The sequence below is a fragment of the Hermetia illucens genome, chromosome 5 (assembly GCF_905115235.1).
Source record: "Hermetia illucens chromosome 5, iHerIll2.2.curated.20191125, whole genome shotgun sequence".
NCBI lineage: Eukaryota > Metazoa > Arthropoda > Insecta > Diptera > Stratiomyidae > Hermetia > Hermetia illucens.
In genome coordinates, this window is record NC_051853.1 from 111855520 (window position 1) to 111882151 (window position 26632).

Here is a 26632-nt window from a genome sequence, read left to right on the forward strand (position 1 = left end):
TTTTACAAGCTCCTTTAGTTGTTGTAAATTCTTTAGTAATTCATCTGAACATAGTTCACTTTCCCTAACATGACAGCATCATTAGCGAACCGTTTACTCGCGATGTCGGAGAAATATTCCCAAAGGAATCTTCCACTTGAAGTATATTTTCGCTTTCGTCGATGACATTGAAAACCTATTTTTATTTTTCTAACTTTGCTTGTGGAACGTTTGAAAAATTACTTGTGACGTTTGAGCGGAATATTCGCAAAAATCATTTCAAAGAATACAGAAATATTTAGTCGCCTTTTTCTTTTTGAAATTAAATATATTCGAGTTTTTGTAGTGTATTCGTATATAAAATTTTTCCGTAAACGTCTTTGCATATTAAGTGGTGTCGAGAAGCAACCGCCGTCATTCCCTTTGGCAGGAGTCGAGCTCGGCCCGCCTCATTCAAATTCATATTTATCCAGGAAAAGAAATTTCCCTGAGCGGCTAGGAAAAGGAAAAATATCGTGAAACTCGACGAAACTTTTCTGGCCATATTGCGAAAATTTTCCCCGTCGTGTGTGTGCGACTGGCGAAAAATTTATTGTGGGGGTTTACGATAGAAGCACGTGCTTACCCGGAATCGCCGAAATTTCATGGTAAAAGCGTTAGTAGTAGACGATAACGTTGTTCAGCGGAGGCCGTATTACCTAAGGTATGTTTGTAGAAGTAGTTATAGCGGGCGATTGGCTGCCTCGCGAGTTCTTGAATTATTAAATTGTCTGTGGTCGACATTCCTTAGGAAGATTTCCAATTTCGGTAGAAAATGAATGCTGAAAAGCTGAAGCGCTTACAGGCGCAAGTTCGCATAGGCGGCAAGGGTACTCCTCGTCGCAAGAAGAAGGTTGTCCATCAGACCGCGGCGACGGATGATAAGAAACTGCAGAGTTCGCTGAAGAAGTTAAATGTTACCACAATACCCGGCATCGAGGAGGTTAACATAATAAAAGATGACCTTAGTGTGATCCATTTCAACAATCCTAAAGCCCAGGCTTCGTTATCAGCGAACACATTCGCGATAACAGGACATGGGGAAAATAAGAAAGTAAGTGAAGTGGTTGCCTAGTTGTTGACGAGTATCTGTAAGTACTTTATGTAATTTAGGTTGTGGAGATGCTGCCTGATATATTGCCGCAGCTTGGCCAAGAGACTGTAGTGCAACTGAGAAGGTTCGCCAGTAATATGTCGGTTGGCAAAACGCTCAGTGGAATTGCTGAAGACGATGATGTTCCTACATTGGTTGGTAATTTCGACGAGGCTTCTAAAAATGAAGTGCCAAATACGAGTAAAGCGGCTAACGATGAAACGAGACCTCAAGGCGATGTCTCTACTGAAGATATTAAAGCCCAAGAGAAGACAGAAATAGTGGCTGAAGTGGAGGCTGCTACGAACGGCGCCAAGATTGCCGAAGCAACAACTCGAGAGGAGGAAAAGTTGCCCGAAAGTGAGCAAAAGGGAAAATCGCCTTCGAAAGAAAAGGAAAAGCCAGTCGATAATAAGCAGGGTAACAAGGATAAAGCAGGTGGTGGTAATAATAAAAAGAAGGAGCAGCAGAAAAAGGGAGATCAGTTGCAAGAGGGAAAAGCTAAGCAAAACATTGCTCCATCTGATGGGAAAAAGACACCTGAAATTGCCAAAGTAGCGGATACCAAGGTGCGGCAAAAATCGAAAGAACAGAAAAAGCAGGAAAAAAATGCGAATGTAAAAGAGGCGTCTGCACCAGTGTCGACTGGCCCTTCAAAGGTATCGGAGTGTCCGCAACTTCCAGAAAAAGTTGAAACTTCAGAAAAAGTTGAGCTGCCGAAGTCTGAAGTTAAATCAATAGAAACAAATGCACAACAGCGGAAAGAAGAATCAAAGTCAGCAGAAACTGAAAAACAAACGGCGGCGTGCAAGCCCACGGAAGCTCCAAAGCCAAGTAATGAATCGAAAATGAGCGAAGTTTTGAAACCACTTCAAACTTCTACCCCGGGAGAAGTTACGTTCGCTGAAATTCTTAAGCCAGCTGGGACGGTGACACCCGAAGGAGCCAACAAGCCAGCTGAGTTTTCAAAACCAGCGGAAGTTAAAAAATCAGGCGAAGTGCCGAAAGCTGCCGAGGTCCCAAAGGCTGCCAATACTCCAAAATCTGTCGAAACTACTAGCTCAGTGGAAACTTCAAAACCAACCAACAAAGCTTTGAAACCAACAGAAGTTCCGAAATCTGCCGAAATTCCGAAACCTGCCGAAGTTCCGAAGCCTGCCGAGACTCCAAAATCTGCCGAACTTCCGAAACCTGCCGAGACTCCAAAATCTGCCGAACTCCCGAAACCTGCCGAGCCTCCAAAATCTGTCGATGCTCCAAAATCTACCGATGCTCCAAAATCTGCCAATGCTCCAAAATCTGCTGATACTCCTAAGCCTGCCGATTCTCCAAAACCTGCCGAAGCTCCAAAGCTATCAGAGGTTTTGAAACCAGTAGAAGATCCAAAACCAATCGAGACCGCGAAATCAGCCGATGCCCCAAAACATGCTGAAGCCACGAAATTAGTCGAGACTCCAAAATCAGCTGAGCCCCCCAAATTAGTCGAAGCTGTGAAACCAGCTGAGGTTCCAAAAGTATCAGAGCCGCTTAAATCAACGGAAACTGCAACACCGTCTCAAGTTCCGAAATTAGCGGAGGCTCCAAAATCAACGAGTGCTTCAAAACCAGTAGAAGTTGCAAAACCGGTGGAAGCTTCGAAACCAGTGGAAGCTCCAAAACCTGCTGGACCTATTAAAGCAACTGAAGGCCTACAACCTGATACTTCGAAACCGTCTGAATCTCAAGACCCCCAAACTACAAAACCAGCCAATGCTCCGAAGAAGACTGAGGCTTCAAAAGCAACTGCAACCTCAAAACCAGTGGACGTTTCACAAGCGTCCACAGCAGCAAAACCAGTGGAGGCTCCACAAGTAGCAGACGCCCAGAAAACGGAAGCTACGAAGCCTTTTGAGGCTTCAAAACCAGCTGAAACTCCGAAATCCGTGGAAGCTGCCAAATCAATTGATACTTTGAATCTAGCCGAGGTTCCGAAATCAATCGAAGTTGTAAAGCCCGCCGAGGCTTCAAAACCAGTCCCAGAGGTCCCGATACAACCCGCGGTTTCGAAACCAGTTGAAATTGGAAAAACGACTGAGGCTCCGACACCAACTGAGCTTCCTAAACTAGTGGAATCTCCAAAGCCAATTGAAAAACCTCCACCATTGAAGACAGGGGAAACTACAAAAACAACTGATTTGGCGAAAGGACCGGAAAGAGAGAAGCCAGGACAGTCTAACACAACAGATACTCACAAAGAAGTTTCTAAGCCATCAGATACATCGAAGGCAGAAGCGACCTCTGCGACTGGAGAAGTACGAGTAACATCCGAGCCTGATAAAGCACCGAAAAAATCGCCGCCAAAATCAGTAACACCCCCTACTCCGAAATCCGATCAGAAAAAAGGTGGTGGAAAGAAGCAGGATGCGGCTGATCAAAAGAATAGTCCCGGAAATAAATCTCAGAATAATGGTAAGCCTAAGCCAAAGACACCACCGCCGGCAGTAAAGACTGACAAAGCTCATGATCAATCACTGCCTAATATTGGCAGCCCGAATGAAGAGAAAGCTGGCAAACTAGAACCAAAGAAGACTGATGGGGCGCCAAGTAGTTCGGAAGTGGCGACGCACGAAAATACCCAGCAATTGACTGATAACGTAGTGAAATCGCAACAGCGGAAATCTAAATCGCCGCAAGCTCCACCGAAACCGCAACAGCAGCAATCAAAGCAAGATGTAAAGGGATCGGAACAAAAGACCCGAGATGAGCAACCTTCACAGCAGAAACCACAAGGGAAACCATCGGAGGAAAAGGCTCCAGAGCAGAAAGCGCAAGGGCCGGTGAAACCATCGCAGCAGCAGCAAAAACCGCAACAGCAGCAACAGAAACAACAACAGCAGAAACAGCAACAGCCAAAGGCACCGCAGCAGCAGCAAACTAAGCCACCACAGAAAAAGCCTGAAGCTGGCCAACAACAACAGAACAAGCAGCAGCCTAAACCAAAGGCGAAGAAGGAAGGTGGAGATCAGAAAAAATAGTTGGCTTCGTAATTTTTGAGAAACGCTATTTCCTGCTTTGGTTGATTGCTTTTAATTTCATGTTTTTACCTTTGAGTTTTGAATTTGAATCATGTTTTGTCGTTGTTTTGAGCTTTACCTTTTCCCTGCGAATGATTGCTACGTACTAACCATATTACTAACAAAAATCGCGGAAGCTGCGGACCGTTCTAGTTTGCAGAGTTGTGTAGTGTTGTCGCTGGACCCCTCTTTCAAGACTTTTGGATATGTGATCACTCTACTCCACGAGATGCGCTAGAATTTCATTATGAGGGGTAATGATCTGCGACGGATACGATGAGGTCTGCAAGCTAGAATAGTTCGCTATTCTGCAAAGTTTAAGCCAACATTTCGTTTTAAGTTGATACGAACGCTTGTCGTAGAGTTACAGTATTGGATAATTGGGGCAGTAATATCGTTAGTTTGGCATTTTGGGGCATAGAATACGATCGCAATTCTCCCCTCCCATGAATTTTGAATCTTTTCATTATTTTAATTGGAAATTTTGAAATTATTTTACAAGGATTCATTAGTTTCGACTGATTTTTACATGTTTATTTTTTAGTTAGTTTAAAAGCTCTAGTCCCCTATGAACTGTGATCTGATAAACATTACTCATTGAAACGCCTTATTGTTTAGGGTTGAACGTTTCGTCAATTCGCGACGCCTGTAAACACTCTCTAGTCTTTAGTACATCACCTTGCCAATGCATTTTAATTTTCAGTATCGTATTATAGTGATTTATTGGAATCAGATATCCCTAGTTGCCAAAAAAATAGGATACCGTTCTGAACGGTTGGGTTAGGAAAGTGGTTATAAACCGATTGAGATACTGTTGAACTAAATTTCTGGAAAATATTTGAAACTATTATCATTGAATCGCAAAAACTGGATGAAGTAGTTCGAAAAATTCAAAGGTGCAATGTGCTTTGAAAGCCGTCCTGACAGTTTTTGAACTTGACTGATTTGAAATTTTGGAGATAGCGCAATCCAGACATTGGCGGATTGCAAATCTTTGTTTGGAATTTCGGGTGGAACGTGCGGAGGTTTAAATTTTCCCACTTTCTTAAGTATACTTGACTTAATACTCGTTTGTCTTGAACAGCTTGTAGGCAATAATTGATTAACAGTCCTCACAGGGGCATCGCCTGAATCCTAGTGCGATATTTCTGATATTTGTCTTAGCCCTCTTGCTCTGTAATTGTTTTGATAAGTGATTAAAGTGAATTCGGTGAATTTGAAAATTCACAATCCCTGCTTTTATAACATGTTTGCCTTGCGAATCGAATATGATTCTTTGTGTTTTTTTTTTAATTTTTTCGTCCATTTACTATATGCCGAAGCATATTTAGTTTCCTAATATATTTGACGAGTCTCAAGATTACGGAATGTTGTACTGTGATGTTTTCATCTATTTGTATTTAATTGGAAAAGAACGAAAGCACCGCGTGATTTCTACACGAATTTTGATGTTTTAATTCTAACGAATTTGTTTAACTTTTTAATTGTTTCGATGATCGTATACAAAGTGTACATTTGTAATAATCGAAAGGGTTTAATAAAATGTTAAATATCTATAAAACCGTATATACATAGTATCCCAATTTTCTTTGCAGAAAAAGTCTCAACCTGTTTATGTGTTTAGTTTGTCATCGTCGATTGTGGGGAGTTCTTAGTTGCGTAAGCGTCCTTGGACTTAGATTATTGATACAAGTAATAATATGAAATCAAGTAAAGTATCTCAGAGAGTTGGATTTTTAAGTGGAAATTATAGAATAGTAGAAATTGCAATGTGCATCGTAAAGTGTTAATTTGATAAAAACAAAATGGTTGCTTAACTCTGCTGCAGTGATAACATGATATACGATAATAACCTCTAGATGGGAATACATCGCTCTACGAAACCCACACACATATGTAGGGAATTACTGGGAATGTGGGATATTGTGAATTATATGGAAACTATCGAAAACTTATGTTTTTCTGAAATTCCTCGACAACAGTCGATTCAGTTTCCTTGTTTCAGTTTTGCTCCTTTGCCTTTCCAGCAAGTCTACTAATATACTACGCCTTTACTGGCTGCGATTAGATAATTTTTGGATTTGGAGTTGTGAAAATTGTAGTAATAATACAGCAGTTGAAAGCCCGACGAACAATTTTCAATGCAAAATATAATTGGAAAGGAAAAAAGTTCCACATCTCTAACGCTCCACTTCTGGGAGTTTTCTTGATTTGATGTGATAATATCATCATAAAGTTTTTCTGATCACAACATACCAATAAAAATATATAAAAAAATATGTGCCTTAGGTTGTTGCCGTGGCGAGCAGCATGAATTTCAGAATTTCGGTGGTTCATTATTTTACTAGTTAATTCACAACTTCGCTATTTACTACCTTATATATGTGCCGAAGCAATAATAAAAAGGGTTCTGTTTTTATTTCACAATAGAAGTAGTGGAAAATATTGTTTCTGCAGAATTGGTTAAATTGTTTTAGTTATACTTTCGGGAAAAAACGTACAAAAGTCGCTCGGGTCGAATTTCAAAAATGGAGCGTGTGCAAATGACTTCAAACGGTATAACGACGGTTACAGTACTTGATTAGGACTCATTGAGGGGCTTGGTAACTGACTGTTGCCGAGCAACCGCATTTACTTTGTGGTGACATTGAATATTTAAAGTATAATCTTTAGTGGCGTGACTCGCATCTCATTTATGGCCTGAAGACATTAAATTCCTTCATTTTGCACTCCTTCAAGTGCATTTTATGTTTCAGAGCAAGCAGCGGTATTTAGCTCCGCTCGTAAGTACTATAATGTCCAGCATTAATATGAATGGATTTTGCTTTTATCGTTTTGCTTGAATTGACCGAAGTCGCATTTTGCAAGTCCACAAACTTGTCATCGACTGATCCATTATATTTCTTTGAATGAAAATACTAATATATTAGCGTGTCTAATAGCTGAAATGACAAAATTAATAAGGTTATATCACATTTTGAATTTTGATCATGTTAATTTTTAACGATTAGAAGGTAAGATTTGATGCATTTCTCTTTCAAAAGTTCGGTGAAGTGACTGGGTAGTATATTGATGTATACAATGTAGACTTAGTCTCTACTCCTTATCCGTGCTACTAAAATATATTAATATTTGGAAGCAGTATTTTAAATTTCTACCAGCAAATTTTGCAGTAATTCCACCCAGTACTCTCATTAATCGAAAAGTAGTGGGTGGTCATTTTTTGTGGAGCCGCTTGGCATTTTGCAACTCTGTTTGGTACTGATTTTTAAGGTTTTGTGTAAAACAAAACCTTATGAAAATCGGTTCAATGTCTGTCTGTCCGTCCGTCGCACGCATTTTTCTCGGAGACTGTAGCAGTGATTGACACCAAATTTGGTAGAAAGGTGGGAACTGTGAACGCCCCCGCATACAATGAGTTGCAAATCCTGTAATTAGTAAGAAACTTATATCAAGTTAAATTCATTAATTTCGCATGAACTTACCACGTCGTAGCCTTTTAGAAAAATGATCGGGAAACTTTTCAGCATACTATAAAAGATAAATATAAATTTATTGTTAAATATGAATCAAAATATTAAGATTCCAATGTGTTAACGATTTCAATCAAAAAAATATCCTCTAAACATATCGCAATTAGTTAATAAATCTATTTAAATTTTTCCCTGACAAGTAAATGGGTTTTCCCGGACCTAAGCTGTGAATGAGTACCTGAGTCAAATCAGGGTAATAATCTCGGGCGAGCGCAATGCTGACCACATTGCCTCCTAGTGTACCGTTACGGTCTTGAATGAAGTGCTCTAACACACTTCAAGGCCCTGATCCAATATGGATTGTTGCGCCAACGATTATTATTATTATTAAGCCATGGAAATATGATGCTGATGTATAAATAACGGGAACAGTTGACATACATATACTACGAAGGACTTAAATACGAAGTAGCTATTTTTGGCAATTTGTTTGGGTCTGTTTTAAGTGAACTTACGCATATTTGGTAAATGGTGCTCAACTTCTTCTTCGGCCTTTGTCTCGTTCAGAAGCGAGGTCGACTCATTTTGATTGCTTACGCCACTTTGCTCGGTCATGGGCTTGACCTGGATGAAGTGAAGATACTCTCAAATGACCATCTAGCGTATCAGGCCATCATCGTTGTGGGCGGCCTTTTGGGTGTATGCCATCGACTTCAATACTTAGTCCCGTTGCCATCGAAGACTCCTCTCGCAATTGTCCCATTATCGGTGCGACTTTACATCGATCGTGGATGGATTCATTTTGGATGTGATCAAGGCCTGTTACATCGCTGATCTGACGAAAATTTTGGACGACGGACGTTCACTGATGCGTTGATCACAAACAACCCTCAACTCTTATTTTTAAAGTCAGATACAAGTGAAGGTGGGCTATTATTGATAGTGCAGTTTCTGAAGCAAATAGGTTTTGTAAAAGATTCTTGAAAAATAAGGTACATTTGGATTTTTAGTTGTGCATAAGTGGAATTGTCATGCACTCAAGGTACCTCGCATATGAAAACTCAAAACCTTTCATATCGGAAGCCCCAAACTTCCAGTTTTCCCCCCTTGCTTAACCTGTTTTAAAATTCTATGTGAACCTCAGGAGATCCTTTCCATACATGCAAAACCGGGAAAGAACTGAAAATTTGTAGGAACTGTTCAAACATTCAATATCTAATGAACAATGGAGGAGTAGCGACTGAAAATTTAACTACTATTATATTAATTGTAACAGGCCTCATTTTATCATGCTGCAAATGCATCTAACGATATATTCTGAAAAAATCACGATGCAACTATATGAAATCTATTGCAATATTTTAGAAGTTTGCGGTAAAACACCTCTTAATTTGATCCTAGAAATAATCAATACTAAAATTTTTAAATTGATCTAATGAGATGTGTGTTCTCTGTCAGGTAAGTTCATGCAGGTATGCTTATTCCTTAATTTTCTCAGTTCAAAGTTCTCGGGTCTCAAAATAGGCACACATTCAAGCTTGAACAACTTTGCATCAAATAGAAAAGCATTTTTCACAATTTTAAAAGGTATATATATACAGTGGTTCAAACGCGAAATCGGACAAAGATTGATTCATGTTTTGAACATGTTTTTAAGTACAAATTTGTCAAGTTTTTTTTCAAAATTAATATGCATCTTTTAGATAATGAACAGATCTTTCAAGAGAGGTATATAAGATTATATATTTTCATTAAACATTCCTATAAAAAACATAAGCAAATATTTAAGCGAAGTAAATTATGATATGATGACTGCGAAGTTGTTTTCATAAATTTCGGGTAGTTATAGATGAGCTACACTTCAGGAATATAGGAAATGCGCCTAGGATGATCGTCCTGATAGAAGGCGAATTTATCAAGTATATCAACTCCTCAGAACTTTGTTCACATTTTGCTTTAAGATTCTGGAATCTATCCATTTTACTGTCTATAAAATAAATATTCCACATTCCTTCGTCCGAGAAACTCCCCCATACACTCATTGACCCTCCACCATGCTCGATATTAATCTGAATATTATGTGGATTAAACTCTGTATACGATTTCCATCATATGTACGGTATGTTTTACTATCAGAATAATGCAGATTAAATTGTGTAAATAAAAGTAATACTTATATTAGCTTAAAAAAAGTGAAAAATGATTTGAATTATAAAAGTTTTCGGTATTTACCGTTTTCCAAAGGTGTTAAAATATTTTTTACCGAGCTAAAACCGCGAAACTTTTTTTTTACTTACTATTTACTATTTGCTGTTAAGAAATATTTTTGTTAATTTATTTTAAAATGCGCCGCTCATAATGATCTTGGGGTTTTTCCCCTGAGCATTTCTGGTCTTATCTTGGATTTGAAAGTTTTCTTTACAACGTTTGACAACGTAAACAGTGAAATAGCTTCGATCAATAATTTTTCCGATGCCTCCGGTAGTTTTACCCCCTACCTGCATTATTATTAGGTAACGTATTTCAAGAGTTGTTTATTCTGATGTCGTTGTCATTGCTTCCATATCCTTTTCCTTTCGAAGAAAACTTCACTATTGCCTTTATTTCAACTTGTGGAACGTGACCGAAGCGGCTCGCAGATGTTGAGTGCTCCTTTATATATATACGCTCCCAGGGCAGAGGTGAGCCATCATCTGACCATTTGCCTCTGCCCTGGTAAGCAACCGTAAAGCCGTCATCGCTTCACATTTTTGTAAAGTTTGGGTGATAAACCCTAAACGAGGGGCCCGTGGACCATAAAAAGAGAGAGTAAGTTGCTCCCCATTTGGTCCGGTCCAGTATTAAGTTGATGCGGATTTAGGACCCCATCATTCTCAAAAAAAAAAAAAATATGTGATTATGTTTACACGAAAGAAGATTTTAGTGATCGTTAAGTATGGAGTGTGTTTGTTGCCCAATTTTAGATGTAAATCAGTAAAACGGGTTTCCTATGGCAGAACTTTTCAGAAAAATAGTTACTCGATTAACATTTTTAACTCTAACTGGATACAGTCATCCATAAATTATATTCGACACGCAATGCTGTCATTACAGAGGTCAGGCTAGAGGATAGTCTTTCATATAATGCTTGCATTTTGGGGGCGTTGTTTGTATACATCGCCTCGATTCATGCGAAGAATTATATGGATGTTTTTATCTTGTGACCGGTGGCATGTTCTTTTGAGCTATTGTATTATACACTACTACCACTCGGTGCCCTTGTAGAATTTGTTAGTAAATTGCGCAAGAGATGAAATCAGTTGATGCATTCGTGAATTAATTTATAGAAAAGATGGGATAACGTATTCATGGTACTATTATTATTCTGTTAAGGGAAAGTCGCACCGCGTCCTTGAAGAACTATTGTGCCCATTTTTTCTGGTTATAGTGTACCTATTAATCATAGTAGTAGTAGTAGTAGTAGTTAGTATGTTCCCTACTTCCAGATCTTTCAGCTTTGCATTTGGTATTAAGTGTTCTCCCAGATGCCTCGACCTACTTTGCACAAGTGCTGGACACTGTCCCAGGACGTGTATAGAGGTTTCGTCCTCCTCCTCACAAAACCTGCAGGCAGTGTCCGTAGATATCCCTAGTTTCCTTAGGTGATAGTTCAGCCGACATTGACCCGTGAGTATTCCCTCTATGATTCGGAGGTTCTTTTTGATGAGGTTTAAGCAATCCTTTGTGCGCATGGGTTCGTATCCCCCAATAAGCACCCTGGACTACTCCATCCCTGGTAGGCCCGCCCAGGATAGTTCCCTCAACCGTTCCTCTTAATTTCTTAGATTCATAGCCATGAAACCGTTTCCGATTCCACAGAAGGGTTGTGGCCCGTGTAAAGGCGTCTCTGCTTCCTTCTTGGCTAGTTCGTCCGCTGCCTCGTTGCCTTCCAACCCAGCATGGCCTGGAACCCAAAGTATCCAGACCTTGTTGGACGAGCCGAGTGTATTCAGTCTCTCAAGGCATTCCCATACCAGTTTAGACTTCACCTGGTTGGACCTAAGTGCCTTGATCGCTGCTTGGCTATCGGTGAGAATAGCTACGTTTAAGCCTTATGCCGCAGCCACGCTCTCCCAGTTTGCCTTGTTACTCCAACGTGTTTCAAACTTCTTGTCGAAGTGAAACCTTATTCATGGTAACTCCCACGCTTGATTTTTACGCATTCTTATGTAACTTCACAATACCAGTAGCAAGTAGTATCAAATTCAGAGTACATCTATAGTACAGTAACGACTCCAACGATTTTCCTGGAGTTCTAATAAATACTTATCGCAAAGTTGCGGACTTCAGTTTCAGTTCAGATAAAAGAGCAATGGAAACGCTTTTCCTGTGGGATCTCTTAACAAATTGTTGCAAGGGTCGACGTCCGAAGATGAGGGGATACTTTCAAATATCTTACCATGTATGCATTGTTCGCTGGGCAAATTGAGTTGAATAAAAAGTTGCACAAGACATAACGTATTAGAGAACACTTCTCGAAAAGTGAGAGCCATGAAACATAATTATTGTTAGTCTGCATGATGCGAAATGTCTTAAGGAGTTTTCTTTAGTTTTTGTCCCGTTTACGAACGGGTCGGTTCGTCGTGATCGGTTGTGTCATTTTATTTTATCAAATGCCTGATCTGGATGTAGTCGTGAGGTTTACCGATCGATTTGTTTTACCATCGACTTCGATGTCTAGGCCAATCCTGGCGAGTGAATTTGCGTTACAGCGATTTACATGACCATAATATCGAAGGTGCCTCTCTGGCATTTTTCCACAATCGGGGCAACTCCATTCGATCGTGAATATCCTCATTTCGGATGTGATCAAGCCGTGTCACGCCACAAGTCCAACGCAACATCCTCGTCTCCAATATCATCTTTAGGAGTTTTATGGACGAATATTTTTTTTTGCTTTTCGCTTTTTTTAGTTTATGCAGAATTTTCACTTGATTTATGCAATGTGCTTAAACTCGCTTATTGCCAATATTTTAGAGGAAGACTTTGGAAATGTATTCGGAGTTGTATAACTTTTTCCACTGGGCCGGAAAATATAGTTCCAAAACTCAGAGAATGTAGCGATAATTATTAGAAAAAAGCGTTATTCCAGTATCTCTGATAGCCTGACGCAAATAATGTTGAACATCGACTTCGCATAACTTATTACAAATGCTTATTAATGTTGCGCTGCAAATATCTGCATTGTTGTTTTTAAAGAGCCAAATGTGAACAGAAGTTTGTCTTCTACTCGCATATTTCACGTTCATTTGAATTTTCTCGATGCTGCTGTTCGTTTAAAATGATCGAATGAGAGTTTCTCTTGCGGGTATTTTCACGTTTCACATTTTCAGTAGAAATTCTAATACAGCCACCGAAGGAGAAAAGTCTTGAAGAGAAATTGAGATTTTTGCAATCGCAAGTACGTATCGGTGGAAAGGGGACGGTTCGTCGTAAGAAGAAGATTCTGCATCAAATGAATGCAACTGATGACAAGAAGCTACAGAGTGCCTTAAAAAGAGTGAATCTTAGTGCGATCCCCGGCATTGAAGAAGTTAACATAATAAAAGACGACCTAAGTGTAATTCATTTCAATAATCCTAGAGCTCAAGCTTCACTGAGTGCAAACACTTTTGCTGTTACTGGTCGTGGAGAAAATAAAACGGTAAGGTAAATTTGCGGGGGAATGAACGAAGCTAATTACTTTCTAATTTCTCTCAGGTTGTTGAAATGCTGCCTCAATTATCACCGCAACTTGGCAACGAGACAATGCTTCAGTTACGAGAAGCTGCTGCTATTACGTCAGATGTAAAGGCATTTGGCCATTTGAATGAAGACGATGACGTTCCCACTCTTGTCGGGGACTTTGATGAACCATCCAAGAATGAAGTTTCAACAGGGAATGAAATTGTAGCTTCACAAGGTGGAATAAGTTCAAATCAAAAAAATATGTCAGCATCCTTCGGAGTTGATCAACCATTTGGAGAGCCTATCCTTCACTAAAAATACAAATAGCAGAAAGATAACCAGATCCGAAGATAACAGTCAAGATATTGAGGAAGAAGCTACCGAAAGTAAACACGATAAAAGGAAGTCTGGTGGAGAAGTTTTGATAACAGCTCCCTAAAACGATTATATATAGTATACGAAAGCAGAAAGATAAAGCCTTAAACATATTTGAGGAAAGTTATTAGTCGCGAGACGAAACCAAATCAGTGAGAGAGAGAGACAAGCAAGAAGCACTTTGTTAAGGGATGCCTTTCACATGCGTCATATAGTAGGTCTAAAACAACACTTTGAAATATTTTATTTAAGATCTCCGAAAATCAACTTACTCCAAAGTACGTTTGCTTTTGTTTTTTTTTTAAATACAAGGATCTACAAAAATTCAAGTACTTTTTCTGAAATTGAAGAATATATATAACATGTATATAACACTTAAGCGCATTTAATATCTTAACTGCATATCGTACTCTTATTCAGTAATTTCTTGTGCATTGTTTATTTGTTAAAGTAAATTGAGTTTATAAATTCGGCAACTGAAAACAGATGGAACTATTTAATGTATTCAGGCACATACCTCGCGGAGTAATTACTTTCCTAGTGCCTGAATTATATTGAATAATCAATCATGGAAATCTATTTTGCCAGGAAGTTTGTTGTTAGAGCGTTATTTTTAGTCAAATTTTATCTGGACATAAATATGTACAAAATATTTGAAGTGGAACTCTCAAATCGATGTTAAAATATTTAAGGTACATACATGCATTTGAAAAAAAAAAGTTATTTTTTTCACTTCCATTCCCTCTTACATTGAATATAAATTGTGCAGAATATTTCTTATGGTACAGAACTTTTTACAGTGAAAATATAAAACTCGATTACATGAAAAAACGTTTCGCAAAATTTGAACGAAAAAACAGATGCACTGATCGTAAATTAAAAATTTTAGGTGCAATTGCCCTTAAGCAAGCCGGGAAACCGGACGCTGGACACTTCATGTATGAAAGTTTTGTGTATTTTCTATATTTTTTCTTTCAATTTTCTGTAAAAATATTTAAAACATGAACATTTATTCCATTTGTGGCTAGTACGTAACGTATATGCATATATTGTGTCAAAATATTCACTTTCGAGTGGTACTGACATTTAAAGGCTTAGAATTTGCACTGAAGCAACAATTTTGGTCTAACATAAGTTTGTTAGTAATAGTGTGACTTCCACCAAGACGCTTTATATTATAACCTTTATTACCAATTTCATGATTCTAGTATTAACTTGAGGAGGGTTTTACAGTCAATTACTAAAAAATGATAAAATTGATAGACCAGTAGCTTACTCCAAACTACAATTTTTATTTTACAGTGTATATATATATATATTTCGGGAGCAACTTACCCCCTTCATCAATACAAAGCTACTGAAAACAATTGGGAAAATATTTAAACACTAATTACCTAAATTACTTTTTAAAAAAAACATTAAATTGTTAACCTAATTACCTACCTACCGAGGCGTAAAAACTGCCTTCATCCAGATCGAGCAGGCGGCGCGAGATCTTGGGCTGCACATCAATGAAGGCAAGACAAAATATATGGTGGCAACGTCAGCACCGAAAAACAACCAACCAACAACATCAAACCGCACTGGTCGTTTGACCAGAAGAATAAGACTTTGAGACCGTTGATAATTTCTCCTATCTAGGGTCGAAAATCACAACCGATAACAGCTACGATGATGAAATCCGCGCACGGTTGTTGGCAGCCAACAGAGCCTATTTCAGCTTACAAAAACTGTTCCGCTCGAAACATCTCACCATAGGGTCAAAGCTCTTACTGTACAAGACAATGATCTTGCCAGTCCTCATGTATTCCTCGGAGACTTAGCAAGAAGAATTGCGAACTCTTGGCTGCGTTCGAGAGAAGAATCCTCCGAAGAGTTTTTGGCCCTCTACATGGGGATGGACGATTCCGTAGCCTACATAACGAAATCTATGAGCGATACCATGACCGTCCGGTTGTGGATAAAATCCGGCTCAATAGGTTACGGTGGGCGGGTCACTTAATCTGTATGGAGGATGATGATGCCACCCGGAAAGTCTATAAGGGCAATATCTATGGTAGAAAAAGAAGACGAGGTAGCCCCGCCTAAGATGGAGCGATGGCGTAGGCCAGGACGCCAGACAGCTTTTAGGGATATCGAATTGGTGGACCTCGGCGCAAAACCGGGATGTTTGGAATTCCTTATTAAGGCAGGCCTAGACCGGATACCGGTTGTTGCGCCGTTGATGATGATGATGATTACCTGTTAATTACCGCGGCGAGTCTTATTAATTTTGAGGAGCAATTACCGGAATCTGTGTTTAATAACCGTGTCGCGTCTTCTCTCAAAATTTCTAGTAGCCAATTCCTGATGTTGTTAAATGGGTAGGAATATGGCATACTTACCCGTCCAGTGATTGGAAGGAAAATAATGCAACACAATAGGCATGCCTATACAATACTATTTTCGCAGCAGGAGGTAACCACCAGACGGATAAGTATCCCGTATTGCTACCTATTTAACAACATCAGGAATTGGGTGAAAAATTGTTAACTGGAAGTCGTAGGTTCAAGTCGATCGTCCACCTTGCGGAATTTACTGGGAAGCGTCAAGGACCCTTTGGCAGTGAAGGAAAAAAGCGGGATTTACCGAATAACGTGCATCGATATAAATATACATAGGACAGATTAAACGCCTAGATATAATGAACACATCAAGGAATTGGTAAACAAAATCGGTAAAAGAAAATAAAAGAAAAGTCATGCGTAAGATCATCATCAGATCGTCGAGGAAACCCATACTATTCAACGCGAAAATCTTGAGCTCTTGCGTCATACAAACCGAACGACAACCTTGGACCCTTAGGAAAGTCTAGACATTTTGAGAGAAGACCCGGTTATTAAACACAGACTCCGGTAATTGCCCCGCAAAATTAAGAAGACTCGCCGCGGTAATTAACAGGTTATTAGGTTAATAATTTAATGCTTTTTTGAAAAGTAATTTAGGTAATTAATGTTGAAGTATGAAAAGAACCGTATTTTTGCAATTGTTTTCAGTAGCTTTGTATTGATGAAGGAGGTAAGTTGCTCCCGAAATATATATATACACTGTAATAAATTATAGTTGTAGTTTGGAGTAAGCTACTGGTCTATCAATTTTAGACTTGACTACAAATAGAAGACAATATCTAACCTCTTAAAAAATGATAGTATTACACTATTATTGGCTTTATTTGAATAAGAGCCTTTCGGAGAAGGTGCATTCATATCTGCGCTTTAGAAGAAACCCTATGGTCTGGTGCCAAAAGCTGCGGCATAGAATGTGAACGCGATAAAAGTGGTTATAAACTTGTCTATTTTGGTAGCCCACACACTCAATACGGTGTTGACATTGCCATCTCAGATAGTTTCCGTCAGCCATTAAAGAAGTCGAACGATTTGATGACCGGTTGATGAAGTTCACCATTATATCAGCTGATCCAATTATTCATTTCTTCATCGCGTACGTACCACAGCCAGGTCGATCTGATGCCGAGAAAGATGCTTTGTGGCAACTTCTCAATGCAAAGACCTGTAACGTGCATGCTGATGACTATATCATTATCACAGCCAGGTCGATCTAATGCCGAGAAAGATGCTTTCTGGCAAATTCTCAATGCAAAGACCTGTAACGTGCATGCTGATGACTATATCATTATTGCAGGCGACTTTAATAATCATACGGCATACGGCATACGATAACAGATGCCACGGGGGAAAGGGGTTTGGAGCGCGCAATGAGGATGGCGAGCGTATAGTCGGAATATGAATGAACAAATGGTTCAGGTTCTTTACGGTAAACTGAGCATTCAGGATGGAGAGAGAGATCTGTATCGACTTGTCAAAAGCCGACAGGATTGCACACAAGATATCGAACGGTAATTTGCTTACAGACCGACGAGAATATTTCGAACAGATTTTAACAGATGAATTTGTTCATCCTACGATTCCTGAAGTCGAGAAAACAATAAAATGAATGAAATCGTGGAAAGCCACAGGATCTGACGACATCGCATCTACGCTCTGGAAAACGAAGAGCTGGGACCCAACACTGGCTCAGTGAATTCTTCAATGGGATTATTGAGGAAGATATAACAACATCTGACTGGCAAGAAAGTACCATATTTCCAATATGGCAAAAAATGCACAACATCAAAGTTTATGGTAAACGACTAAAAGGCCGGCTGGAACAACGGTGGCTTGATATGCTGGCTGGGGATTTAAAAGCCTCAAGAGTTCATTCAGATCAAGTATTTGATAGGGCCCAATTGCGAAACCGTTCACGACGGGTCGACCCCGCTTGTTAACGAGACAAAGCTTGAAGAAAAAGAAGAAGAAGATATCCAGTTCAGTGTTACTGCCGGCAGAAACATTGCTTCCTAGATGTATAAATTGCTAAACGCTTTTCATGCTCTACCCATTAATGCAGATAGGGAGAATACGATGAGCCGTCAGACTGAAAACCTTGGTTTTGTTGGTGTTAACTTTCAGTACAACTCTGCCTGCCTTTCTTTCCAAATCCAGGACCATGACCCGGTGGGAGAGCAAACAGATGTTATTGAGGTGTTTGAGAAAAGATGTCACATCAATGGACCATGAAGTCCAAGTTCTCCTGACACAGCAGTATGAAAAACGCCACCGATAAAAAGAAGAAATAATATGTGATAAGATGCAAATCGGGCGGACTCGGCTTTCGTCCTCAACATCATCCGAGATTTTACCCCGGTGCAGCACGTGACAGTTTGCGCCATCATATGTCGTTCTGATAATAATAATAATTGTTGGCACAACAATCTATATTGGATCAGGGCCTCGAAGTGTGTTAGAGCACTTCATTCAAGACCGTAAAGGTACACTACAGTACACTGTAGGAGGCAATATGGTCAGCATTACGCTCGCCCGAGATTATTACCCTGATTTGACTCAGGTACTCATTCACAGCTGAAATCACGATACAAATCGCACTGCCGCCAGCAAGATTTGAACCGCGACCTCCCGTACGACAGCCTTGTGCTTTAACCACTCAGCTATCCGGACACTTTTGATAATAGTTATTAGTTTTCCGGAATGTTCCTCCTGCGTGGAGCACGCCAGATACACTCCCTGCTCACATTATCGAAACCTTTCTCAAAATCGATGAAGGGCAGGTAAAGCGAAGATGTAAGCTCCGTGCACTATCTATAGGGTGTTAATGTGGCCAATGCAGGAGGATCTTGTGCCGAAATCAGCTTTCTCTTTGTCGTTCAATTTTTCGCGACGTTCTTTGATGCGTTCCAGGATTAGTTTAGCTATTAGCTTTGCGACTGCAGGGAACAAGCTGTAACCCCTCCAATGGTGACACGATGAACTTCCCGTGATTTCGCTCGGGATCGGAGTCGCAAGCATCACGCCCGTAATCTCTTGCAGTGGTCAATAGAGCATTCAGCCCCGTCTGTTCAACGACCCACTTCCACGAGTCAGCCAGATCTTATGTCGCAACTGCGGGACGTGGCCGAAGACCTGCGTATAACCCGAGAAAAAAAAAATTTTGATAGCGGCTTAATACTCATCGATATTCTTAGGCAGGTTACTCAGTATATCTGCTGTCCGATCAGCAATATAGCCCTCCTACTACTGAGCGACAGCGGTGTATGATCCTGTGGACAATTTTGGTTACTTTCCTTCTTTTTCTTTAGTCTCTGCCCTTTCACAAGCAGGGTCGGCTCGTTGCGATCGGTTGCGCCACTTTATTTTATTAAAGGCCTGATCTGGATGAAAGCGCGAGACCTTCAAATCAGCCTTTTTGTGCCAGAGAGAGAGATTGTGGTAGAAAAATTGAACCTGGTGAACGAGTTCCTCTGGTGCTACCATAGGTGTTATCGTAGAGTAAAACAGATGAGTTCCTGTGGCCCAAGGTCAAACACTTTCTCGAATACGGTCGTGAAGAATGCGTTGATAAATCTTCATGGTAAGGGACACCAACTGGACCAGATGGTAATTTGAACATTTTGCTGGACTACCTTTTTTTAATAATAATCGTTGGCGCAACAATCCATGTTGGATCAGTGTTAGAGCACTTCTTTCAAGACCGTAACGGTACACTAGGAGGTAATGTGGTCAGCATTGGTTTGCTTTCTTTTCCCATATTGTAATACTTTCTTGCCAGTCAGATAGTGTTCTATCTTCCTCAATAATTCGATTGGAGGATTCGCTGAGCCACACTGTGGGGTCCGAACTCTTTCCCTTTCCAGCGCTCAGGTGCAATGTCGTCAGGTCCTGTGGCTTCCTCGATTTCATTTGTTTTATTGCTTCCTCGACGTCAGTTGCGCTGCAAATGTCGGTAACGCTTGTGGAAATGTAAGATGAACAAATTCTTCGTCGGTCTGTTAGTACCGTTCTTGTTATTAACGCAACAGAAGTGTTCGATATCTTGTGTGCGCTCATGTCGACTTTTGACAAGTCGATACATATCTCTCTCGCCCGAGAGTGTAGTTTATCATAAGGATCTTTATAATGAACCGCTCGGGTGAAACCGATCATTTCCTTTGGTTCCTAGTTGATATTCTTGTAAATTTGCGAATTGGCCAGCGTTTTATAGTCGTCATGTGGTAGAGACGTTTCTTTTCATGGACTTTCATGACAACGTCATCATTCCAGAGTTAAGTGTGCGCTTATCTCACCTGGCGACCTTAACGTTTGCCATGGCTCAGCGATCCCTTACTTTGCTTTCCGGTTGGCATTCTTGTAAATTTGTCAATTGGAGACCGTTTTATCGTCGAGAAACTTGTGCTAGAGAGGTTTCTTTTCAAGGTCCTTGATTTGTACATCATCATCAATATCAAGTGTCTCGGTTGATGAATCGCTTACCTGGTTTGATGATCCCGAGGGTTGCATGGCCGCTTCCTGGATCGTGTTTTTCACTTGATTACACGATTCTTCCATATTCGTAATGGTTGGAAATTTTTCTTCTCACGAAATCATCATCATCATCAACGGCGCAACAACCGGTATCCGGCCTGCCTTAATAAGGAACTCCAGACATCCCGGTTTTGCGCCGAGGTCCATCAATTTGATATGGCGTCTGGTGTCCTGACCTACGCCATCGCTCCATCTCAGGCAGGGTCTGCCTCGTCTTCTTTTTCTACCATAGATTTTGCCCTTATAGACTTTCCGTGCGATCAGGTGATATAATGGTGAGCTCCATCAACCGGTCATCAAATCTTTTGACTTCTTTAATGTCGTGACGGAAACCCTCTGAAATGGCAGTGCCAATATGGTATGGAATGCGTGGGCTATCAAAATAGAGAAGTTTATAGCCACTTTTACCGCGTTCACATTCTATGCCGCGGCTTTTTGCACAAGACCATGGGGTTTCTTCTAGAGCGCAGATATCAATGTGCCTTTTCTCTTGCGAGTTCTTTGGTCTTTCCAGAGACGGTGCCAACATTTAGCGTGCAGGCATGTTTTTGATGTGCTTGGACTAATTTACATATGTACAAGCGCCGTCCATGCGTCGGCCATTTTTCGACTGAGTTGGGGCTCGTCCTGCCGAGTAGGCTGAGGTGAATATCCTAGCATTTTCCCAAGGCTTATCACCCAACGCGACCATTATGTTTTGAAAGACATCGGATGCATTTCCTTGGTCGGCCTGTGGCAAGACCCAAGAGATATCAGGTAGGATTTAGCATAATGGAATAATTTCAATTATATTTACCTCTTTCCCTGATCTCAGCACTTTATTTTTGTTTTACTGAGGACAGTACAAAGCACGTTACTTCAAAATTTTCTTCTTTACCTGGGCTTGGGATTAGCATGCTATGTAAATAACGTGCTGGATATGGTCGCAAACAAAAATGACAACTTTTCTTCTCACTTGTTTGGGTTTAGGAAGAAACACAGACCTTTAAAATAGCTCATCGATTGGCCTGGAAGTTAAGTCCTTGACGGTTTTACGTGAGCACCTGTCTTACGACTTAATCACACGGTCTTCTTAAGACACGGATTGATTTTGTGACCACAATCAGAGCCCCGCTGAGACAATCAACAACGGTACCAGTCTATACGAAGTGCATGGCTTAGCATTCATACTGGTGGATGCAAGACATACCTAAATCTCTACCGAACTAAAGAGTACGACACCCGTGTTGAAACGCAACACCACCCCGTGGCCCGAAGGTCTTCTCTCGCTTGAGCATAACCACAACCCCCATGAAACTCCCACTAGGGGGCCTACCGCAAATAATCAAGCTGTACTCACATACAACGGGAGTTCACCCGAAGTATGAGAGTCCAGCAGTTATCCTGGTACCCATGGTACCAGTACACCCCTGGTAAGGTTTCGTGAGTCCCCGTGCAGACTCGGGTCTGATCGCCCTAATTAGGCCTTTGGCAAACCAAAGTGAGTACAGCGTCTCCCGGTGCCACCACTATGGAGGTTCTCCTCGGCCACTTGGTTTTGGTTTGGTCGACAGGGTTGCCGCCCCGTCTTCCTCATCGCCACCTCTGAGCACCAGATTGGCCTGGGAGGTAAAATGCGCTTTGGAAGATTGAAAATATTGCTCAGCCGTATTCCTTGATCTCGAACGGTTGTTTGATAACGTCAGGCAAGGTGGCCTCATTTACAAAATAAAAAAAAAAGCTGTCTTTGCATATGTGTAAAATTATCTTTCGAGTTTTCGAGTTTCTAGATTCGGCTCACCTCACAGGATCCAAATCAAAGGGGGTCTTAACGCATTATCCTTGACCCGTTGTTTTAGTTGGTATATACTGCATCAACGAAGTTGAGCAACGGTTCGTCTGCTGGAGAATCAAAGTCAACGAAAAGAAGTGTAGTCATGTCACCTCAACGCTGTAAAGCGAACGTCCCCCCAATTTCTCGGTCCCAGAAGGCAAAATATTGGGGCTAAAAAACTCAGGTCAGTATGAGGTTCAAAAATTTGCACTGGTTGCTCAAAAAAACTTCCAAGCTACACTTCAAATTCAAAGTTTTTATATATGAAGGAGCTATAGAGTCAATCTGGCCTTCTGGTGCCTAAAGAGTGTAGTATGCGATAGTAAGAACACTTCCGCAACGTGGAATATAGTGACGTGACTTGAAGATTCATAGTAGACGAAATTAATTAGCTGAAGCGATCTTATTCTGATACATCTGCTATACGTCCGAATAGTTTGGTCGGGAATTTTCACAGCACTATCACTTGGAAAGGAAATATTTTTTTATCTCTTTTGTGCAATTCAGTAACAAATGCGGAAAAACATTTCAAAAATATTGAAACATATTTTATTTTCAATTGACATATATTTTTTCAGGATTTTAACTGGTGCTTATCCAATGATTTCGCGTTTTATGACTGAGCCTGCTTATATTACTTCGTCTACTTTCTACTTTCATTAAAATCGAGTGATTACAATTGCATCATTTTGGATAATATTGCATTTATTAAGGTACGGTAGAAATTCGTCACGTAGGTAAACAAACGATATAACAACAATTTTATTGTGCTAGAAGCTTTGTATGAGAATCAAGCGTTAGTTACATTTGTACTCTTTACAGTTGGATACTTCGTGCGTGGACTTCTCTTCGGATTCATGGAATGTTCGTGCCACAACGCTTATGGGAGTGCAACGTTTAAATTCGTTAATTTCTAACAAGAACATTCACCAGTTATTATTCTATTTAGAATGCGAGTCCTTTTTCCTCCTTCTTCTTACTGTTTGCAGTTTTAATTGTAAATTTTTATAACTTTGTACTTCAGACACAACTCACACAGACCAATTACTGCATGTTAATTTAGCACTACTTTTATTAGCATTTTTAGCAAAAAAAAAATACAAAAACCTCATAAGAGTGACTAAAGATTTTACTCGTCTCCAACTAAATATTGACTAAATAGCCTTTGAGCAAACTTTTTCAACCTTGGCAAATTTATTTTACTAATGAATACGAGTATATGATAACAGGATCTGTCCTTCTGCAAATGGATGGTTGTTTCTAAGCGGCATATATTTTGCTTCATGTTTTAATGAATGATTTATAAAATATAAGTACAAGCAACAAAAAAGAAATACGGATACCTTTCGTGGGCTTCACGGGCTGGCTCTAACATTCTGGGTCTGTCAGATTTCGTTCTTTCTCTTTATAACGGCTATGAGTTTGGGAGTTGCAGCGCGGCCATTTCTTATCTTACCAAGGGAAGGATAAATATTGACTGGGCAGAGTATAAACGTTTTAATAAGATTTGCAATTGCTTAAAGTCTCCTCGCAAGTTAAAACACGCTTTCGGGGTGATTGTGAATCAGAAAAAATCCTCTTGAACGTAATTGGGAACTAATGGTCCCACAATTGTCGACCAGGAATAGATGGAAAAGAAGATGTTTTCAGTATAAGATAAATACCGACCGGATTTTTTCCTGTGATCATCAAGTTTATTTTATATTTTTCATTGTTTGAAACTTCGTGATCTGACCCAATTCCTATTGCGTGTGTTTTCAATCACACTATGCTTTAAAATTGCCTACATGGAGAACTTGCAATAATTAACGGCATTCCAGAAAATTGGGCGGCGGTTTCCTATTACTAAACGACTACGGGAACTCCATACTGGAAGACTCGCAGAACAGACCAACTGGTAAATGCTCGGGATCGTCTGTAATATTCGCAAAAAGGGGGAGCGTGGAGCTTAGGGTAATTATACAATTGATGGTGCTAACTGCTTTTGAGGGAGTCGAAGAGGGAAGCAAAATTTCCGTAAGCTAAATGGAAGTTGTCCTTTGACATAGAAAGGCTGGTGCGGACATTAATCTGACCAGGTAGATAAGAATAATTGCGTTGAAAATCTGGAAATTGAGGCTAGTCTGAGAAAATTCTGGATGACGTTGCCTAAAAATGCTTTACCAATCTATATATATAAAAGAAAGTCGTGTTAGTTACACTATTTATAACTCAAAAATGGCTGAACCGATTTGGCTGAAAATTGGTGGGTTTATCTCGCTCGCCAGCGTTTCCGTTAAGTTCCTATAAAACGTGGCATAACAAAGACGCATCTGACATGGAATAACAAAACGCAATTGGCAGCTAAACGTAATTTTGTCTATGGTTAAGTAGAAAATTTGATAACATAAATTTTGTCAGAAATATATAATCATCAGTATCATCATTAATTTGTATTCTCTTTGAATCATTATTAACAATGCCGCAACCAAGACGATCGAATCTTTCCCGACAAAGCCGTAATGCAAGAAGGATACGAATCATTGCGAATGAAGTGACTGAAGAAGCACAAGGAATTGCCCTCAAGAGCGCCGCGTTAGCATGGCTCGACTTCGTGCTTTTCAATCACAAGAGCAAAGCGAGGCATCCCGTGAAACGGCTCGGTTGGCAATGCGAAATCGTCGAGCGAATAACAGAGATCAACAAGTAGATTTCCGACGCACAAGAAGAGATTTATCAAGTGCTGATTTGAATCGAGCAGCGTTTCGATATGATCGACGGCAAGTGTTCCAAACGATGGCCACGGAAATTAACGGCGGAGACCGTCACTGGCAACGATGGTTATCCACTGTATCGCCGTCCGTCACCCGATGATAACGGCTGAACTGTCACAACAAAAGTGAAAAGAATAGATTTCGTTGTCGACAACAGTTGGATTGTTTCATATTCGCCACTTATTTCCAAAACGATCACGACACATTGCAACGTTGAGTATTGCAATTCAGTAAAGTCTATAAAATACATTTGCAAATATGTCACCAAAGACAGCGATATGGCGGTTTTTGGCATCGAATCCTCCAATACCAACGATGAAATTGCGCGCTATCAAGTTGGTCGTTATGTGGACTGCAATGAAGCGATTTGGCGTATATTCGCATTCCCTATTCACGAACGTCATCCTATTGTTGTGCATTTGGCGGTGCATCTGGAGAATAGTCAACGAGTATATTTCATGGCTTCGAACGTTGTTTAACGTGCTGAAACACCTCCAGCGACAACATTGACCAGTTTCTTTGCGATCTGCTAAAGCGATCCGTTTGCACGAACTTTGCTTTACTGGGAGATGCCACGTTATTACACTTGGAATGCTTCATCGCAGAATTTTCAACGACGGAAACAAGGCAATACGGTTCCTGGTTATCCGGATGTGCGTTCTACTGATCCTCTTGGTCGTATGTATACAGTTGGTCCAAAGAATGATGAATGCTTCTATTTGCAGTTGTTGCTGGTAAATGTGCGTGAGCCAACGTCATTTGAGTGACTACGGACTGTTAATGGTAGAATATTCCCAAAATATCGTGCTGCAAGTGAAGAATTCAATTTACTAGAAAACGATGCCCATTAGGATACGACAATCGTTGAAGCCATTATCTCTGCATCTTCAAGTCAGATACGTATATTATTTGCAATCATCATTTCGACATGCTTTCCATCGAACCCATCTAGCCTGTGGTATAAATACAAGGATAATATGTCAGAAGATATTGGACATCAGATACGTGTCAGTTCCAGAAATCCCGATCTTGAGATGAATGAGGAGATACATAATCGGACTTTACTTTTGATCGAAGACATGTGTTACCTTATGTGCGGTAGTTTATTAGTCAGGTTAGGAATGCTAGCGCCAAATCGTGGAATGAATGACGGATTTAATCGAGAATTGGAACGGGAACGTGAATATGATCGCCAGGAATTAGATTTAGTTGTTCAAACGAATGTACCACTGTTGAATCCTCAACAAAAGGAAGTTTATGATACATTAATGAAGGCAATTGATGATGGAAATGGTGGCTTATATTTCCTGGATGCCCCTGGTTGAACTGGCAAGACAGTCCTGATTCCTGTTCGATGCACGAACAGTAGCTAACACTGTTCGCGAGATCCAACATTGCGCTTGCAGTTGCTTTTCTGGAATAGCAGCCACATTG

The 26632-nt window shown here is 40.2% G+C and overlaps 1 protein-coding gene across 5 annotated transcripts; it reads left to right on the top strand.

The window, feature by feature from the left end:
- Positions 1-385: 385 nt before the first annotated feature.
- On the top strand, positions 386-14426 carry LOC119657953 (cell surface glycoprotein 1). Of its 5 annotated transcripts, none has more exons than XM_038065150.1 (5): positions 386-682; positions 770-1072; positions 1132-4105; positions 13010-13320; positions 13377-14426. In XM_038065150.1, the coding sequence occupies exons 2-5, from the start codon at positions 794-796 to the stop codon at positions 13656-13658; spliced, it is 3846 nt and encodes a 1281-aa protein (XP_037921078.1). In that variant the 5' UTR covers positions 386-682; positions 770-793; the 3' UTR covers positions 13659-14426. The 5 variants fall into 5 exon arrangements, with proteins under 5 accessions (XP_037921078.1, XP_037921081.1, XP_037921080.1 ...); XM_038065153.1 differs by having other exon boundaries at positions 13013-13320; XM_038065152.1 differs by having other exon boundaries at positions 774-1072.
- Positions 14427-26632: the final 12206 nt, after the last annotated feature.